Here is a 21,445-nt window from a genome sequence, read left to right on the forward strand (position 1 = left end):
TTACTCTGGGAAGGGTTGTAAATTATATTGAAAAGTCTCCTTAAATTGGAGAAAGAGTGTCTATTTTGAATAAAACCAGTTTGATCAGGATTAATAATATCAGACAAGGATGTTTCAAGACGCCTAGCTAGAATTTTGGACAAAAGTTTAAAGTCTACATTTAGCAAACTTATAGGGCGATAAGAGGAGCAACAGAGAGGGTCTTTTCCCTTCTTTAGGAGAAGCGAAATGGTGACTTGATTTAGTGTATGAGGTAAAACATCTTGTGCAAAGGACTCATTATACACGTCCAGTAACAATGGGACAAGTTTATCTTTAAACTTTTTATAAAACTCAGATGGGTACCCATCAGGGCCTGGGCATTTCTCACCTTGAAGGGACTGTATCGCTGAGCCAAGTTCCAGTAAGGTAATGGACTTTTCTAGATTATTAGCAGTGTCCTGATTAACGGTAGGGATATTTAATGGTAAAAAAAGGTCAATGTCTTCATCTGTAGGCGTAGTTTCAGATGCATATAGTGACATATAATATGCTTTAAAAGCTTGGTTGATCTGTGAGAGATCAGATGTAGTTACACCCTGAGTAGTTCGAATTTTGGAAATTTGGCGAGAAGAAGACACCTGTCGTATCTGATGTGCCAATAATTTACTGGCCTTATCGCCATGTTAAAAAAACTGGGCATTAGATTGAAGCAGGAGTTCAGTAGCTCAGTGAGTCATGAGAGAATCAAATTCCGCTTGGAGTAGAAGGCGTTCTTTGTACATATTTGGGCTAGATGAAATTGCAAATAGTGTATCTAATTGCTTGATTTGTTGTCTTGAGTTACTCAACTTTTCACGTCACAATTTACTCTCATAATGTATGTAAGAAATGATCTCCCCTCTAATAAAAGCCTTTAGGGATTCCCAGAGAAGGGAAGCAGACACCCCTGGAGTTCTGTTGGTGCTAAAAAAAAAGTCAATCTGCCCAGAGATAAAATTAACAAAGTTGTCATTGGACAATAAACGTACATTAAGCCTCCAAAGTGGCCGTTCAGATAGTGAGGTGCTAAATTTAATGTCCATCAGAAGAGGAGCATGATCAGAAAGAACGAAGGCATCATATCTACACATGGATATAAATGAAAGTAACCGATTATCAACTAAAAATAAATTGATACGCGTAAATGTGTTGTGTACAGATGAAAAGAATGAATATTCCTGTTTTGAGGGATTAAAGAAACGCCACGCATCAGACACTGCAAATTCTTGCATGAGAGACTGAATTGTTTTTGCAGACCGTGAAGGTACAGCTGGTTTTGCTGAAGAACCATCCAGAACAGGGTCAAGCCAACAGTTAAAGTCCCCCCCTAATATTAAATGATAGGCTGACATATCTGGTAGGGTGGAAAATAAACGTTTGAAAAAACACTCATCGTCACAGTTGGGTGCATAAACATTGACCAATGCAACATATAGGTCCTGAAGCAGACCAGTGACAATAACATACCTGCCATTAGGATCTGAGATTATCTGATGGGAAACAAAACAAACAGATTTGTGCAAAAGAATGGCTGTACCTCTAGCCTTGCTGGAAAATGAAGAATGATAGACTTGGCCCACCCAGCTCTTCCTCAGCTTCAAATGATCCCGGTTCCTAAGATGGGTTTCTTGTAGAAAGATGATTTCCGGCCCCAGCTACTGTAGGTGGTGCAGTACTTTACTATGTTTAATGGGATTATTGAGCCCTTTACAGTTAAAACTGGTAAATCGGAGGTCCTTTCCTACTGAAGACAGCATGATATTAAATCAATTAAGTATATAAACATGGGTTATCATAAAGACTTATCCAGACATTTTGTAGACAGAGTGATATAAAAGAAAGCTGGTTGGAGATGTGGCTATAAAACACACAGAACAACTTAAAAAAACATGAACAAATCGCAGAAGCATTCCCCCAAACGGAGTGCGCGATGCCCAATCCCCCCACATGTCCCATAACCTGTCCCTCAAAGGGCACCGGAGGCAGCTTAAACTGACTCTGTGACAAGAGAAGAAATATTACACAAAAAGAAAAAAATGCACCTTGTTCAATATTTAACATAAACACCATAAAATTAAATAAGTAAAACAAAACAATAAAATAATTATAAAGACAAATACAATTAAATAAAATAAATAAATAATAATAATAATAATAATAATAATAATAATAATAATAATAATAATAATAATAATAATTATTATTATTATTATTATTATTATTATTATTATTATTATTATTATTATTATTATTATTATTATTATTATTATAAAACAGAATAAAATGATATTCTACACATATGACCATGTGGGTACCAGTACCAAAGCCAGTAAAAATAAGATCTAATATAGCTGTAAATATACAATAGAAGAGCAAAAAAGAAAATAGGTAAATAATAATTTTCTCATGCTACCAACAATAACAATTTAAAAGTATACTAAAACTACTTTAATAAAAATAATATATACAATAATAATTAAATAAATAAAATAAATAAATAAAATAATAATAATAATAACCAATAATAAGGGAAGGATAGAAAAGAAACTTAAAAATATAATTAAACCACCACAAAAAACAAAATTATTATTAATAAGTATATTCACAATAAACCCAATTTGTAATCCAAGTATATGAAAACACAGAAAGTGTCTTTTCAGACCCATAGTGCTGCACCTGTCACCCCTTGCCGAAAGAATCAAACCAGACTTTAGGTGGTGTCCGGGGCCACCACAGTCTTAACTTGACTTTCAACAAAGTCCATAGCAAGTAATGGGTCCTCGAATCGATGAGTTCGTCCACCAGGGAGGGTAACACGGAGCACAGCCGGAAAAAAAAGTCCAAACTTAACACCTGGACATGAGTGGAGCTCTTTCTTCACTTTAGCAAAGGCGGACCTTTTCTTTGAGACAGTGGCAGTAAAATCTGGAAAGACGGAGACCCTCTTTCCCTGGTAGAGTAGGGGGGCAGATGCTCCAGCCTTACATAGAATTTTGTTGCATTGCTGAAACAGGTTGATTCGCGCAATGAAGAGGCGAGGCGGCTCTCCATCCTTCGGCTTGGAGCGACTCGTGCGGTGTGCCCGGTCCAAAACGGGTTTGTTGTCCAGCCTGAGCAGATCTCGTAATAATGTGGCGACAAAATCTGTTGGACCCACAATACGTATATTATTCAGCCTCGAGCGTCCCTCTAAATCTTCACACTTCTGCAATAGAAAATCAACTCGCTCCGCAAGTGATTTCACTGTAGCTTGTAAGCTAGTTAGCTGACTGTCATGATCATTAGCAGATTGCTCAAGGCTTCCAATGATGTCGCTCTGCGCTCTTATCTTTGATTCCAAAGCCTCAAGAGCAGCCATAATCTCTTTCTTAACTACACCAGAAACAACCTGTTCAAACTCTTTGACAATATTCGCACGCATATTCTTCATCATTACCTCCATGCGCGTTAGCAGACGCTCGTTAGCGTCATGCTCAGAATCGACTTCTGGCTCAGGTGAGAGTGGGGGCTTGGCACGGCCTGCTCTCGTAGTTTCTGTTTTTCCCCGGGTTTCCATAATTCAGCAAAAAACCTTCAGCTGACTGAACACGGGTTGATTGTGGAGGGTACTTGCAAGTAACGGTGGTTATTAGGAGATAATAAGGTGCAAAATATAGTCGAAATGTCACATTCCCGCGGAGCTACTGCGGGCATGTCCTACATGGTCGGTGCTCGCCGGGCAACTCCCCCAATACTTGATACTTTGACTTTACGTATCTGTAGATGCCTGATATGAACCGATATCAGAGCAGGGACAGAGAACAGCTCAGGTTTAATTAAAACACAGTTCACTTCTTACATTTATTTAGTCATTTGTCCTTCACATCACAGACTGACCACCTTTGTGTGAAAAAAGTTCAAACATTAAGAGACTCTAAACCATTCTTATTACATCCAATTAAAGGCCCAACCAGGGTATCAGTTGAACCGATATCAGTTGAACCGATATCAGGGAACCGATACCCAATCCAGCTTATTTTTCGGTACGAGTAACAATATCGGTGCATCCCTAGTTTTCAGTTACAACCAGGTACAATTCTATAACAGTTGCTTAAATATGGAATCGGTTCATAATATTAAAATTATAATTATTCATATCCAGAACATCTTAAAACTATCAGCAACTTTAATCATGAACCTGACATAATCGTTAATCAATTACTTTGCCCATGATAATTGTGACACAAAATTTCAATATCGTCCCATGCCTAGAAGTGATTGGGATGAAAATCAGTGCCGCCAAAACCAAGGCCATGGTTCTTCATTGGAAAAAGGTAGCGCCCTCTCGCTGCATCAAGAGGTCAGAATTTGAATATAGTGGGGTCCACGAGTGATGAAAAGATGGAGCGCCTGAGGGAATGTCTGGGGACGTCCCTGGAGGAAATGGAGGAGCATCTACTCATACTGCTGCCTCCCAGATAAAGCAGAAGACAATAGATACATGGATGGATACTACTTTCTATGGCAAATTTTATTGAGTAATGAGTAAATAATCCATAACAGGAAACATGTGTGTGAAACTAGCTCACAGTGTAAAAATAATATATAATAGTAATAGTTCTGCACTTCTGTGTTTTATATTACATTTTACATCCATTTTTGTGATACCCCAACAAACACATTTACAGCACATTTTAGCACATTTCTAAGAGTCATGTAATGTAATTATACGGTTTATGATGATAACAATTATTATTATTATAAAGAAGTGGACTAAGTGAGTGTGATGTCACCCACAGCATTTCAGGCTCCAGTCAAATGAAGCTTATTGAGGCTAGCAGTTATAGCGACAAATTTGGAGTCCAGTTCCATATTTAGAATTCTGCCCGCAAGTATCATAGCAATCAAAGAGCCAATCAGGAGCAAGGCTGATGAAGTAACACCCCTTCCTACTGGCACGCTGGTTTAACAGGGAGTGGACACTCAATAAAAACCCCAGGATCATGAGCGTGTTAATACGGACATTTTAAGACAAAAATGACGAGCCTAACTGCAGCAGTTACAGAGATTTAAAAAATTTTTAAAATTTTGTCGGTATTGTCCACCTCAATATTCTTACTATTGCTAATTTTAATGATGGCTGAATGAAGGCATTTTGCACACACATAGGAATATGTTGCTGCTAGGACGCCTTTAATTTCAAATTCAGCATCCTCATTAACAGTTACACCAGAAACAAACACCCTGACAACAGAAGAGACAGAAAAAATGAGTTCATTTGAAAACTGTGTGGTTCTTCATTTTCCTAATGGATTCCGAAAATCCTAATTATTCACTGCAATGAGTTAATAAGCACTTGTCATAACTTTCAGAGGTCAGAGCTAATCTTACCAACAGCTGTGATGCTAACTGTGCACTTCCCGGTTCTCAGAGGATAAAACAGCACACTGTGGTCTGATTTCAACCCCAAGAGCTGCTTTTACATAATATCTGTGCTAGGACAAACTAATTTTATTCAACTACATGAAAATTACATGGAATTGGGTACATAGCATAGACTCTATAATAAATGGACATAGCTAATCTGCTAGCCACCATGTTCCAAATGAGCACATGCTTACGGTTCCATCGACTAAGGCTTCAATTCACTTTACATCGAAAAATTGTCGCCCCTCTCTTTGTAAATGCTGGTGTCAGGCGTGTAAATTTGGTCTTAAAATGTTCATATTAATCCACTCTACATGATGTGCAAACAAGACAGAAGCAGAGTAAGTAAAGTAATGTAATAACTTCTAAAAATTAACAGTGCCAGATCCCACAGGTACACCAGACTAGTCCTGCCACAATACTAAAATTTCACTCTATGTCAATACTAAGGAACAGACTTGAGACTGATTCTGATACCATGATGACAATAAAAACACTCTTTCTATACACAATAGAATGTGATTTTCTACATTAATGGTAGTACCATATTTTAACTATAAGTCACACTTTTTTTCATAGTTTGGGGGTGTGACTTGTACTTAGATGCGAAATTATTAAAATATATAATTTCACGTCTTCGTTATTGTCACACTGACAACCGCACGAGGGCACTCTAGGCTTGTGTAACAGTATGACAGCCACGTGGAAGCGGCGCTTCATCTACTTTCGGAGTTAACGGAGTTCAGAAGAATTCAGAAGAATTCAATGGATTTTGTGATTTGGAGTGAAATCAAAAGTAAACTTGTTAGCTTGTTTTTTATGCTTTAGTTATCTGATTAACTGTTAATAGCTTATATTAACATATTAACATGTATTCAGTTCGTTGTCTATGCTTCATGTAGCTGAATAAATATAAATGTGTTACGTTAGCATGCTGTACTGCTCTTCAGCCTGTTGTTCTCTATTTTATTGTTATAATTATAACTTGCCTTTAAGGATAAAATGTCTGCTTTTGGTCTTGGATTTTATAAAATCAATTTCCCCCAAAAATGCAAATTATAGTCCAGTGCAATTTATATATGTTTTTTTCCCTCATTATTATGCATTTTTTTTCGACTTATACTCCGGAGCGACGTGTAGTCTGGAAAATACGGTATTCTATGGTAAATGGTCAATAGTTCTTTTCTACCTTTTAAGGCTCATCAAGGAACCGCTCACCCCAGTGTCTGGACACAGTGTGTCCAGACACTGGGGTCAAGGGGTGTCAAGTGTAACACATACACTGTGGGACCTGGAATCGCACCACGAACCTGTGGAATCTGACCACTCAAACAATGATGTTTATGTCGAAAGCGAGATTCAAACTGCCAACCTTCAGATCAGTGGACAAACACTACAAACTGAGCTACTGTTGTCTAGGTGGTCTTATATTTGTTCTGATACAGTTCAACATCATTCTAAAGATATTCAGGAAAGGTTCATTTCTGTCCTGTCAATGGGACTTTTTTAGTATCAGTATCTGTGAAAAATGAGTATCTACTTTAGATACTCGTTAGTTATCAATTTATTTTCGATACTTTTGACAACCCTAGCAGCACCCCATTAGATTTTCACAGGACTCCTTTGAAGCAAAGGCGCAAACAAGACGACAAGAGGAAAAGAGGAAAAACTATTTCCCATGTACTAATTACAAAAAGATTAATTAAAACGTGTAAAGAGGATTAATGATCCCTGAAAACGAACAGCACCATGATGCTGTGCGCAAGGCGACTCCTCCACACCATCATGTGGAAGTAAGACATGGAAATATTTTATATTTTTAATGTTGAACTGTGAAAAAATAATATTTGTATTCAAAAGTTAAAGGGCCTATATTACTGTATTTTGTGATCTCTGTTCTAATGTTATTTCCTCATCACAAACATACCTGGAGTTTTGCTTCATTCACACATGTTTAACACATAAACCCTGCATATTAAGGCTGAATTCTTCTCTCAAACAGAAAACACTTTGTTCCACCTTGTGATGTTATGTGGTAATACGGGAAGTGCTTCACTGTGTTTTTAAACCCCATTTGTCCAGCTCTAGAAACCGTCATAGAGGCATGGGACAATCCTCCTGGAACAGAAGGAAACAGGAAACCTTTGTATTACAGTTTCAAAGATTATGAGCCTCTTTTGGCTCCATAAAATAAAATGTTAGGGATAATGGGCAGGTTTGTATTCACAGCACATCTTAAGTGTCGGGCAGTTCGTATAAAATTTTAAATCATAAATCTGCTCTTTTCTCTCTGGGGCCAGTTAAACAGGTTACAGCCTGTTGTGTCCAGAGGAGATGACAGTTAATATGCTGGTAGGAGAGCATACAACATAATGACTCTTATGTACATGGCACATTATCCTTCAAATTCATATAGGCAAGGGGAGTGAAGTGTCTTGCCCAAGGACACATCAACAGCACAAAAGATCAACTGAAAATGCCTTTGAACTTTGAAGGGGGCATATCAAGCTCTATTCTAACATATAAATATATTACATTTGTTTTACACGCTGTAGTGTTATTTATAGTTATTGATAGTTTCAGTTTGTCCACCTACCCGAAGGTCACAGGTTTGATTCCAGCTAGAATTAGTGTTGTCACAATACTAAAATTTCAAACTCAAATTTGACACTATGGACTCGATACTCAATACTGATTCCAATACCACAATGGTAATAAAAACATTCTTTCTTTAGACAATATACTGTGATTCTCAACATTAAATGGCAGTACTTCCGTTTATTCTCCCAGGTGACCTTATATCTGTGTAAACCCTCTTTGGTCCAGGTAGCTTCCATAGTGGTCCATGGGTGTATACTAGTATGTGGTCTTATACTTATTCTGATTAGGGATGGGACGATATTAAAATTTAGACTCACAATTATTGTGACCAAAATAATCGCGTTTAACGATATTATCACAATAATTATGACTCTGTTAATGTTCCCCTACTTCACAACTCTACAGCAATGTAGATACACTGTGTCACACACACAATCTACACATCAAATGAAAGCTACGGCACTCGTCTTTCTGAATATGCAAACCATTTTCACCTGCAATCACTACAGTGCTGAGAGGAGAGATGTTTTTACAGAAAAGCCAAAAATTTGGATTATGACTTCACTTACCTTTGAGGGCTCTGGTTCTGTCAAACATCAACACATTCCCACAAAGTTGGCCTCATTTGTTAGAATATAATCCAGTGAAGAAATTATGTCCACAAAATAAATTAGATCCTCCATGTCCAATCTGCTACAGGAAAGTATTCCAAACGTGAAATCTGATCCGTCAAATTTTTGCATTTCTTTTGTTAAATTCGGGCATAAGAAGATTCAACAATGGACTCAGAAGTAGAGGACCTCATTTTTTGATGGACTGGATGCTGTTCTCGATTAGTAAGTATGGTTTATTCTGCTATTGACATAATTGTAGGTAAAATATATCGTGTGTAATCATTAGTATTGCTTCTGTGCACATACTGCTCAATCGAACTATGCTCTCTGGCACATTTGTTTTTAGCTGTATGAATTAGACTTCATTTGCCTATTGAAAGGTGTTGTTTTATTCTAGAGTTTGCACATTATTGTAGGTAAAAATATGTGCAAACATCAGTATCTCATCTGTGCGCATGGGTGAGGTGCACTCTGGCATGTTCCTGTGGAGAGTTACGGATCAGACTTTGTTTATTGTTGATATCAGGCAAAATATAGTTCAGACAGCGATAACTGTGCTGCCCAATAGGCACAGAAGCAAACAAGTGTCATTGCTATGACAGGACCCCCCTTGTGGGCAAACACCAGAACTAACATCTAAACATTGTATTGGAACTGCAAACATGAGGCAGTCTGGTGCCGTAAAGGCGTTTATAATAATGCACGATGATCATGATTATTAAAAAATGCCACGAATGATTAATTACGGATCTTTTTTATTGCAATTAGCGACATTATCGTATATTGTCCCATCCCTAGTTCTGATTCAGCTCAAGATCATTCCAAAGCTATTCAGGAAAGGTTAATTTTTATTCTGTTATTGGGACTTTTTTAGTATCGATACCAACAAAAAATTTGTGTTTAGGATGGAATAGTGTCTCATTTTCAATATTTTTGACAATCCTTGCTGGGATCAGTGTGTGATATGAATGTGGTTTGTGAGGTGTGTGAGTGATGAAGCTCATGTGAATAAATAATATAATGTAAAGCATCTTTGAGTGTACAAAGAAGTTGGTTATAAATCAAATGCATTATTATTTATCATTAGACCTTAGAATTATGTAAATCTGTGGCAAAATAAATTGTTGTAGCCCCACAGTTAGGAGAAGAGGCTTCAGGCTGGAGTTCTAACCCAGGAGAGGTGTATTTACCATCAGTACACCTGAAGACATGAACTGTTGTAGGGAGTATTATACAACAGTAACAGAGTGTGGCTGGCACGGCACAGAAATCATATTTGGCTTAGGTTTGCCCTCTGTTGGCTGAAGAATTAAATGTAATGAAAAGATTAACTGGAGGTTTGATATCACCTTTAAATTTTGAAAGACATTTTCTTGGATAAAAAGCATGTAAAAGTAACATGACTGGAGACACCAATATTCAAGCCTTAAGAAGCTTCTGTTTAATTCAACCTTATTGTGCGTGTGTCTCTCAATAGTTATCTCTGACACCTTTGAATCATTGTTATAATTTGCAAATTTTAAATCACAATATTCATCTAAAACAACTTAATAAAAGAAACAAGTCCGCTGACTTCTGCATTAGAAAATTGTGGTGCCCAATGGGAGCTAACGTCGCCGTAAACATCATCACAACAGCTGTCGACACCCCCTATGGATAGCTGCACGTCATCGGAGTAAGTACAGAGCATACAGAGTGGGGCTGGTGAAAACGGGGACTGATCAGCAAAATGCTGTCTTGATAATAAGCAATTAAAGATTACTCAAACACGGATCACTATAAAAACAAGTTCGATAGGCAAATGAGAAGGGGCTAAGTCAATTTTGCATAAATTTTGCTTTAAAACAACCTCATCATGCAGGTATAATTTAAGCGTTTTGGTTCAATAGGTATGACTCATGTCTATACAGTGCCTCAACTTCATGTAAACCAAAGTCTAAAGTTTAAAACACAGATATAAAAAGTACAGAGAGATTTAAACATCACATCATTCATCAGATGGCATGTTATTACACAGCTGGCTGCCTCTGGGCCCTCCTGTTTACCGCCGAACACCAGCAGTTTTCTTACTAAACCACTTTTAATAAGGCCGCACTCTGTAATGAAAAAGAATATATGAAGCATTAAACAAAGATGCCATGGTTAACTGGCTCATTTATATGCATAGGTAGCAAACAACAGGCGAGCACGACAGAACAGCGGTGTGGGGTATTACAGTGTTATCAGTTGCACATCAGGTCAGTCATTATCGAGTTCTCAAGTCTATCGCTGTACTGGTTACTGCGGTGAGTAATATCACATTTGGCTGATGGGGGTGCAACTCATCTCCATAGAAATGAGTGTGTAGAGCTGGCCTTGTCCCGAGGAACGAGGGGGAGAGAAGAGAGAGCGAGGGGAGCAGGGCAGTGTTCAAATAAATCAATATACAGTTTTTTGGGGGACAGCCAGGTCATCAGCGTGACTTTGTGATCTGGCCTGTGTCCTTTTAAAGAAGACATATTGTGCTTATGTCTGCTCTATAGATATAATCTATGACACCTGTGGATCACTGTGTTATAATTTGCACATTTTAAACTGTAATATTATCAACAGCTTAATAAAAGAAACAAGTCAGCTGATTTCTGTGTTAGAAAACTGCAGTATTCAATGAGAGCTGACGTCGGCATAAACGTCATCACAACAAAGATAGATAACCGCACATCACACTAGCAAGCCGCAGATTTCTGTATGTTTTTTGTACCAAAATGGCTAAAAATGGATTTGGAAAATGGTGTCTTGAAAATAAGCGGTTAAAGATTGGTCAAAAATGTATGACTTTGAGTAAATGCTGAGGGGAAACCACTGTAACATGGTTAAAAGCTCTGAAAAGTCAATTTTGCAGAATAGGTCTGATTTAAAGCACAGTGACCAATAAGAAAGAACTTGCTGAACTGACTTTGTAATGAGTTTTAAAGGGCCCATATCAGGCTATTCTCAGATCTATGTTATAATGCGGTTTCCTCATCACAAACATACCTGGAGTTGTGTTAGTTTCATTCACATGCCCCACTTATATAGTTTGAGTTTTTCTGTCAAACAGAAAAGACTCTGTTCCACCTTGTGATGCCATGTGGTAATACAGGAAGTGCTCCACTGTGTTTTTAAACTCCACACACCTTCATTGGAATCATTTAAACTTCAGCCCTAGAATTACCCAGGTTTACTGAACTAAGTAAAAAAAAAACCTTAAAAAAAACAACAAACTACCACTTCATGACATTGCAAGGTGGAACAAAGCATTTTGAGCTCTGGAGATGTAGACAGACTAATAATAAAGAGTTTCACAAGCATGTATGAATGAAACAAAACACAACTCCAGGTATGTTTTTGAGGAGTTAACAACTTTAAAAGCTTATAAACTTTATAACTTTATAAGTTTATAAAGTTCAAAAGAGTTGGGTTTGACTAATATAGGACATTAGGTAGAGACATAGGCAACAAGAGCCTAATTCTGCTTTATAAAGGCACACATGCAGCGCTGTTCCTGTCCACTCTATAGAAATTCTCATATAAATTCTGTGTAGTAGAGGTAACATATATTGGGCTGAGTGGTTTGGAAATAAATGTGGAAAATGACATTTGCAGAACTGTGGCAGACCCAGAGGCCACAGCTCCCATCAATCCAAGACTGATCCAAGTCCACAGACCCAGGGGGCTTCAGACACAGAGTCCAGGCAGACTTCATCTAAAATTATCTTAAGAAGAAAGAGCAGAGGGAACAGGGCAAGCTGCCATTGAGTCATTAGCCATAGTATAATCACATAAACTATAATTAGTACACCAACACCAGTCAAAATGCGGTCATGAGCTGCTGTTTTTCATTAACAACAAATGAAACAGAAGCTAAAGAATTTGTCAGTAACCCTAACATGGCTGAGTTTAATACTGTCCTCAGAGGTTAATGGGCCTGTCACTTGTGTTGTGATGATACTAAAATCAAAAACCCAATTTCAATACTAAGACTCAATACTGATTCTGATACCACAATGCTAATAAAAAACACTCTAGAATGTGATTTTCAACATGGTAGTGCTTTTTTTTATATATATATATATTACCACGTGGAGTCATATCTGTGTAATCCCTGTGCATAGAAAAAAAAAAAAAATAAAAAAAAATAAAAAATAAAAAATAAAAAATAATATATATATATATATATATATATATATATATATATATATATATATATATATATATATATATATATATATATATATATATATATATATATATATAAACACATTCTAAATAAAGAAGTTTTAAGTTTGGCCTTAAACAGAGGCAGGTCAGAGATTGGAACGGGACCAGGGGGCCTCCAGCAGATTGTAGAGCTCTGCTGGGTTGGTGGGGGTCAAAATGTCACACAGATAAGAAGGTGCAAGACCATTGAGTGCATTAAAAACTATATATATATATATATATATATATATATATATATATATATATATATATATATATATATATATATATATATATATATATATATATATATATATATCGAAATGCATCGATACTAGTTGGACAATACTGCTCACCGTAATGAAAGGGTTAACTCTGCTTCCCTTTCACACATACAGGAAGAAAAAAGCTCCGTGAACAGAGCAGTGATCAAGGATAGACGTGCTGAAGCTGTATAAAGCTGTGTAGAGATAGAGACTGCTGAAGCTGTATAGAGCTATATAGAGATAGACGTGCTGAACCTGTATAGAGCTATATAGAGATAGAGACTGTATAGAGATGTGTTGTTTCCATACGGTTGCAAACACACACACACGCCTATATGTGTGTGCGTTTGCGTCTAGAGTCTTTGGTTATGGTGCAGGTAGTCTGTATATGTAAGACATGTATACTAGTCGTTTCACATCCTGGCTCTGACTACACAACAGGAGCTGCACAGATATTAGACTTAGACCCTGTGCTGTATTATCATATCTCTGCTTTCACCTGTGGGATTATCAGATCAAACTGACTCCCAGGTCTTATCTTGATTACAGAGCACCGATCAGCCTGTCCATGAGGGGAGCACTTTTAATTAACTTTGACAAGAAATGAATGCAAACGTGCTAAGATCTGAGGCTTAGTCAATTCAATTATTCCCACTAACACCTGACTGAAGTCTGTATTAAACCACACTTTAGTTGGAGAAAAATACATCTCTATTGTACAACACCTCAGAGATGCAGTCTGGCATTAAACGGCCTCTACCCAATTTTTCGCATGAGCAAAATTTGTCTTGCTGCAGTACAGATATAATATGAGCAGGTCTTGAGGTCAAAATACTTCACTTGCGTGGTGTCTGAATCTAATTAGTTAGTGTTTGTCCAATTGTCCAATAATCAGGAAGTGCACTGTTAGCATGCTATGCTCTTAGCAAAACTCATCAACGTGAATAATTAGGACATTCAGAATGCTAGGTCCAGCTAAATCAGTTCTTATGGTCAGATTGTGTTAAAGTGAACTTTTAAGACATTACAAATGATTCAAAACTCGCACTGTGTCACTTGGCCCCATTTAAAATTTTCGTGCAGCTAGAATTCATGTCAAAATGAGCCCGAAAATCATAGTTTAAGCCCAGCTTTAAACAAAACTCAGTTTAAAGTCCAAGTTGAGTAACAGAACTTCAGACAGAGAAGTGCCATCATTTAGCTTCACCTCCCATATGGTCAAAACTGATCATTTTTTATATATCCCCTGTTTCTATTATAAATACAATATGTTGACATATTCAGTAGTTTTAAGTTTGCTTTTTTTCTCATTCCTGTCTACGGTGATATACTCTCCATAAGCCATGTTTATCACTGTTGTGCCTCCTTTACTTCCTCCCATTATTAATACAGAATTTTGTCTGCAAGGCTTTGTTGGAGGCTGCGTTACGAGCTTTTAAGGAAGACGCATATTTATGATCTTTGTATTCTAATCCATAATGTGTGCAGACAGTGTTGTGTATTCACTCAGAACAAAGGCAGCCTGTGAAGTGCCTCGGTGAATCCCTCTGGGCTCTTCAATGCAAATCAAAGGATAACTAGGGATGGTAGATGTGGAGTTTTTCAGACGCTGTCCAGAATCTGTCATGCTGCTGTGGCCGATACATGGTAGTGTTGATACCAATATTAAAGGTGCACTATATAACTTTTCAGATGAAAGGTTCATCAACTGCTTGTCTTAGGACTGGGCACCAAAACTGTTCTAAATCAGTTCCAAACAGCATCACAGTTAACATAGACCTACATGTGTCAAAAAGCATCATGTTTAACATAAACAAAGCACAGTGTATCATCTTATTGGTAAAACAGAAAAGCTGAAGAAACAGCGTGCAGAGTTCCAGTGAGTTGCAGTGATGTATATATAAATGGACATAGCTAACTTACTAAATGAGCACTTAGAGCTCCATCAACTCCAATTCACATTCTATAAGAAAAAGCTGTGGCCCCTCTCTTTAAACCAGGACTAAACCAGGATTAACTGCTAGTCTTAGACTCATCATTTTGGTCTTAAAATTTTCATATTGACCCGCTCTACATAATCCTGGTGTTTTTATTTCACTATTGTGTCCATAAATCAAGATATGAACATTAATAACAGACAAATCAGCTGCCTTCTTTCCCCAAGGTTGAGGCATCTCTCCAAAACTCTTGTAACATTCAAAACAAAATCTATGTTGTTTCTTTTTGTTTGTATTGTTCTGTATTTTAACACAGTCTAGTACTCTAATTGGGCCCTCCCTGCTGTATAAACAATAAATAAGAATGAAAATGAATCATGCCCAACTCAAATCACAGGAAATGTACTGACTTCAGCAAAAGTGGGTGAAAGGCGTTACCATGTTAGCCTTGATGTGCTAACAAGCTGTTGAAAGTGGGTAAAAAGGGTTAGCATGTTAGCCTTGATGTGCTAACAGACCGTGGGCTACGATTTGTCCCGCTCTGAAGTGCACTCTGCTGCGTCTCATGACAGGTTGTAATTAATCTCCAGCGCACTAACGAGAGGAGGCCAAACACTCCAGTTCCATCTGTTACACAGTGCACAAGCCAGCCCCAAACAAACAATGAGACCTGGCTTATCAAAAAGTCTAAAGTAAGATATTATATTGTACTGCTGGGAATACTGCCATATACCAATAAAAGAATACCATTTTAAAAGTAATAAAAGGGGGTTCTGCAACACTACCAGAAACTTAGTCCCTGGAATTCTAGCCTGGCTTCCAGAGTCCATTAACAGTCTGGTCACCACTTCCTCCACTGCCTCCTCAAATTCAGACAGAGCTGTGCAATGATATGTCCATCCATTTTCTTCTGCTTCATCCGGGGGCGGGTCGCAGAGGCAGCAGTCTGAGCAGGGATGCACAGACATTCCTCCTCCAGCTCTTCCTAAGTGTTCCCAGGCAAGTCAAGACATAGTCCCTCCAGTGTGTCCTTGATCTTCCCCGGGGCCCCGGAACACCTCTCCAGAGAGATGTCCAGAACAGATGCCCAAGACAACTCAGCTGTTCCTCTCCATGTGGAGGAGTAGCGGTTCTACTATGAGCTCCTCCCATGCGATTGAGCTCCTCACCTTATCTCTAACGGAGCGCTCAGCCACCCTATGGAGGAAACTCATTTGAAAGATTGCATCCACTATTTTGTCCTTTCGGTCATTACCCAACGCTCATGACCATAGGTGAGATAGAACAGAGATCTAAATCAGGATTAAACCAAGACTAAACCAGGACTAAACATGGGACCATATCACACTGATCTTGTACATGGGATACTAAGGCCAGACTATCACATAAAATAAGATTCCTATAAGAGCCTTTTGAAATAGCACTTTCCAAGGAGAAAAGCTTCACCTTGTAAGTGTGGCCCGTGGGCTTAACTCCAGCCTCCTGCTCTGACATTATTAACTGCACACGAGCCTTCCTTTCACCTGCTCTGACTGATAACAGGAAAACAGGAACAAGAAAGCAGAACACAGCTTTAAAATGCAATATGGAACTAGAACGCAGAATACAGATTTAAAATGGAATATGGGACTAAAAACGAGAGTGTGATTAGTGTCAAAAAGGCAACCAGGGCTGAATGATTTTTTGAGATTACGATTTGATTTTCAAGTCCTTATATAATAGACTCTGTTTAAAGTGTACATTTTAAATATGTCTAAAATTGGGGTCAGCAACCTGCAGCTCTGGAGCCACACTCCTTCATCCTTACACTGTGGTTCTGCATGGCTTTGGAAAATAAATTATAAGAATTTAATTGAACTGTATTTTATTTGTCTTTATTTGTTAGTTTTTTTAATTGTCATTCTAAGTTGGAAGATTAAGATTCTAAATTGGAAGACTAAATTGAGATCTTGAAATATTAAAATAAAATGATATTTTATTATTTTTCATTGCTCAAAATAAGCGCCACACTTGCAGAACTATGTTAAAAACAAACACCGCTCACTCCTCACAGACGACAGCTTACAGTCCTGCCTAAAGATGAAAGTGCAGCCCCGATTTGCAGACGCTGTGCGCAGAGGTTCAGGAGCAGAAGTCCCATTTATCAGGTAAAATAAATATTTATGCAGACATTTTGTAAATACTATTTCTGTTTATACAAAGTGTGAAGGTAAAAAAAAATAAAAATAACACTTTATATATATAAAGTGTTATCTTCATTTTAGATGTCAAAAAGTATTTGCAGCTCCCAGTGTTTTCTTTTCCGTGGAATCCGGGTCCAAATGGCTCTTAGGGTCTTAAAAGTTCCCGACCCCTGGTCTAGAAGATTCAAATATGAACTAGATCAGCATTAAAGACACTACTGCACCAGCTCCATGTGATTTCTCCTGCAGCCTCTTTCTCAGGTACAGCGTTTACCTCCATCACTGCAGACTCACTGCTGAAATCTCTCCACCCACAGACAAACACACTGATTATTGTTTATTTACAAGTCTTTAATCAATAAAACCCTGTCTGACCTACAACTACTAAACATCCACAACTCCAGCCGCACACTCCAACAGCTACAAGCTACATTACCCTGGCCATTCCTAAAGCCCGCACAGCTTTTGACCACTCCGCAGACTTTAAAACTACCTCTGTTGACTTTTAGAAACTCAACCCAGAGGATTTTACAGGGTCAGTGCTCATGCTTTTAACACTTTGATATCTTTAATGTGCAGATGCTTCAGAGTCTTATATTCTGATTCTCTGTTTCACATTATGACTGTGTTGTATTGTGTGTTTGTGAGTGTATTCTGTGTCATTTTATGCTGCCTTGTGGCCAGATCGTCACTGCAAATGAGAAGGTGTTCTCAATTATTCTCTCTGTTCTCTTTGTTTTCTCTGTTCCTTATGCCCTCTCTGTACATGCCTGTGTATCTGCCTGTATCAGACCCAGACCCATGCTCTCTCTCTTCTCTACTTTGCTCTTTCTCTTGAGAGAGAATAAACTACACAATGACAGTTGATTGACTCTAAACCTCTCATTTCCTTTTCTTTTAATGTTTGTACAATCTACGACACATAACTGCATTGTGAACCCTCTTTTATTCAACAACTATGGCTTGCCCAAGGGCAACGCAGCAGTATGAACTGGCTATAGCTGAAGTAGAACCTTTTTTGGTTAGAAGATGACCACTTCACCTCAAGCCTTATTATAACTGTTCTATAACGTCATTATCTCAGTGGTGGGAAGAGTACTGCAGGTACTCAAGTACAACTTTTTGCCCAGTTGACAGATACGAATTGGTCTTTTACTCAAGTAATGATGCAAGTACATTTTAAAAGTAAAAAGTACATATGAAAAATGTTACTCAAAGTATAGTTACTAGTTACTTCATTTTAGATCAGATCACCCCAAAACTTAATGAGTACTGTGAGTACTTTCCACCCCTGCAACCTCAATATACAGGTGAACAGTTCAAACCCTACTTTACACTGTAGGATACATCAGTGCAAGCCAATCAAACTCTGAACAAACACTAAACTCTGAACAGCTTAATCCTTCGTGTCATTATTGGGATTATCAAATTGAACAAATATCATGTCAGACATATTATCATTTGTATCTTCAGGCATATGTCCCTTTTTCACAGGTTAAAGCACAAAATTATGTGTACTCACTCATACGTTTTAGTAGAAACAGGAAAGATCAGTTTGAACTTTCAACAACAAACCAAAAAACATCAACTTGAGTTAAAGGAGCACTACGGAACTTTTATCATGATGGAGGGCCTGCCATGTTGTTGTCTCCATGGGCACATTATTGCGTTCCCTAGAATTTGCCACAGTATGACATTACACATATCTAGGCATCAACAGGCCATGTTACAGGTCATATCTGTGGAAAGGCGACCCCACTTACAGTCTTACCATTTTAATGACTTGTAATTGAATAAACACTTAGCTAATACTGCGGAATATTCCAGGGAGTGCAATAACATCTCCATGAGACAAGTAAGTAGCAGACAAAAAAGTTGGAGATTATTAAAACACACCTTGGGAGCTGTGTTCATTGTATTTTTACTATCACCTCACATTTCAAAAATTTTATGGCAATCTTATTTTAAAATAGCAGAGGGTGAATGCGAGCCTTCCCTCATCTAGCCCTACTAGGATTAAAAAAAGTAAGTCTTGGCAAGTTTAAAATTCAAAATAAAAAATGCAAAACACAGCCTTTTAGTTTGTCTACACTAGCATATTTTACATACCAGGTTGAAGACTGTTTCCACAATGTCTCGGTTGCTAACTTCTCCAACCTGGATGAGCCGGATGAGCACCGCGAACTTGGTCCTGATATCCCGGATAGGTACCGCCGGGTCGAGGAGTCCAGACGGGAGAAGCTCGGAGCCGCAGCCGGGCATGGTGAGGGTCTTCCCAGTGTGACCTGGGGGAGTCTGCCGCTGCTCAGTTGACGGTCCCCAGCAGCATGGTCCCGTCTGTCCCGCTGCTGCCCGTTTCCCTTCCTGCCCGTCCCTGTCACTCGAGCGGGCACCTGGGTGGAAACAAAAGGATAGAAGGTCCGGAGAAGAAAAGACGGGAAAATTACAACCACAAAATACGGTGAAATCCAGAGAAAATTGTTCGTTGGAGTGGGTTAAAGTGTAAAGTGAGACCTGACTGAGCCGAGTGCGCTTTGGAAGTGTCCGCTCTGCTGGATGGATGCTCGGGTCGTGGAGGTGTTGGGAGTGTGTGCGGTGCGTGTGTGCGGAGGAGAGGAGACTGGAGAGTTACCGGCGCCATTTTGTCGCCCTCTGCCTGAGGGTTTGTGAAGCGCTGAGTTGGTGTAGTCTGAAAGTGAGATGCAGACTCAAATAGGGTACTGAAACTTATTAACCCCTTACAATTCTGGGTCATTTTGGAGAAATTGCCTTTGTTCTGATCTTTCCAAAATAAAATGATAACCATTATTGAATCCTCAGGAGTATATACACAAGTTTGGGGTCTTTGTAAAGGTAACACCCAATAGTTTTACCTGCAGGTGTCAGAATCACTGTAAGTATGTCCAGGAAGCATTTATACACTTTGGAACACAAAAAAAAGATTTTTCTCATCCTCAACTAATTATTTTTATTTATTTTATTTATTTATTTTTTTAAATGAAGGTGCATAAAGCTGCAGTAGGTAGCTGGGAACAAAAATACAATTTATCTTTACTGAAAATATTGTTGACCTCACATTTCAAATTTGAGGACAAGATCTATAAAAATTTAATTTTTACACTCATTTTATTATTAATAAACCCAGGCATTTTGTGGAGGGACTTTTGATGTATCCAAATTTATCCAAATCTCTCCAAAACAATCCAAATGGAGACATTTGGAGAACGTTTGGAAAAAATGCAATAACTTTTGAATGATATAACTACTGAAAGCAAGTACTGAAATATATATTTACAAACTCCACACACTGCAAATAGTAAACAAACACACATACTTCAAAACGTAAACAAACACAAACTGAAAACACACTGTACATGATTATGGCTTCTCCCTGTTTCCTTCTTCCTGCTGTGTTCTGATTCCTCCTGCCTCTGCCAGCTCCAAGATAAAGCAAGGCAAGGCAAGGCAAGTTTATTTGTATAACACAATTCGTACACAAGGTAATGCAAAGTGCTTTACAGAATAAGAAAGACATTAAAATCACACAAATCAAAGCATAAATAATCACAAATAATCATCATAAAATTACCATTAAAACAGAAGAAACAGTGCAAAGAGTGCAGAACAAAAACAAGAGTTTCTCTAAAGGCCTTTTGGTGCATATAGGGATTTTACCCTTTGATCTACAGTTTCCTCTATAGAGAATTAAGGCCTTCACAAAGTCAGTGACAACAAAATGGTGCAAAAATGTCTTGTACCATTTCTTTGTTTTTTGCAAAACCTGGTTATAGCCGATGAGTGCATCTGATAGGTCATCGTCATCCGTGTGCCTAAGGAAAAACACAAACACTAGTAACAAGAAAGTTCAAAATTAAGAAGGGGTGAAGTAATATTATATCATATGCATATCCAAAATCACACAAAAACAGTAAAACAATGTACAATGATGTAAGATTTATGCAAGGGAGTCTCTACTACGTCTCTACACTGTACTCTACCTGTGTATAGTAAAACATGCCAAACTATACATCGTTTTGTCTCATTGGCTGTTATTGTAAAGCATCAGTAATGCGTAATGAGAAGTAATTGGTTGATACTTACAACAGTGAGAGCGTAAACATTCTGTGATTTGGGGCTTCAGTGATCCGCATAACCAACATTGATTGACAAATTAGGTGTCAATCAGAAGATAACATTTG

At 38.0% G+C, this 21,445-nt stretch overlaps 1 protein-coding gene across 1 annotated transcript in view; it reads right to left on the reverse strand.

Annotated features, from left to right (window-relative positions):
* The window catches only part of LOC117379826 (neurobeachin-like), a 398,145-nt gene extending 378,144 nt beyond the window's left edge, over positions 1–20,001 (reverse strand). The window contains 3 exon segments of the mRNA XM_055226208.1: positions 19,356–19,639; positions 19,879–19,935; positions 19,989–20,001. Coding sequence (XP_055082183.1) covers positions 19,356–19,639; positions 19,879–19,935; positions 19,989–20,001 — 354 coding nt within the window.
* Between the last annotated feature and the right edge of the window lie 1,444 nt (positions 20,002–21,445).

The sequence above is a fragment of the Periophthalmus magnuspinnatus genome, chromosome 13 (assembly GCF_009829125.3).
Source record: "Periophthalmus magnuspinnatus isolate fPerMag1 chromosome 13, fPerMag1.2.pri, whole genome shotgun sequence".
NCBI lineage: Eukaryota > Metazoa > Chordata > Actinopteri > Gobiiformes > Gobiidae > Periophthalmus > Periophthalmus magnuspinnatus.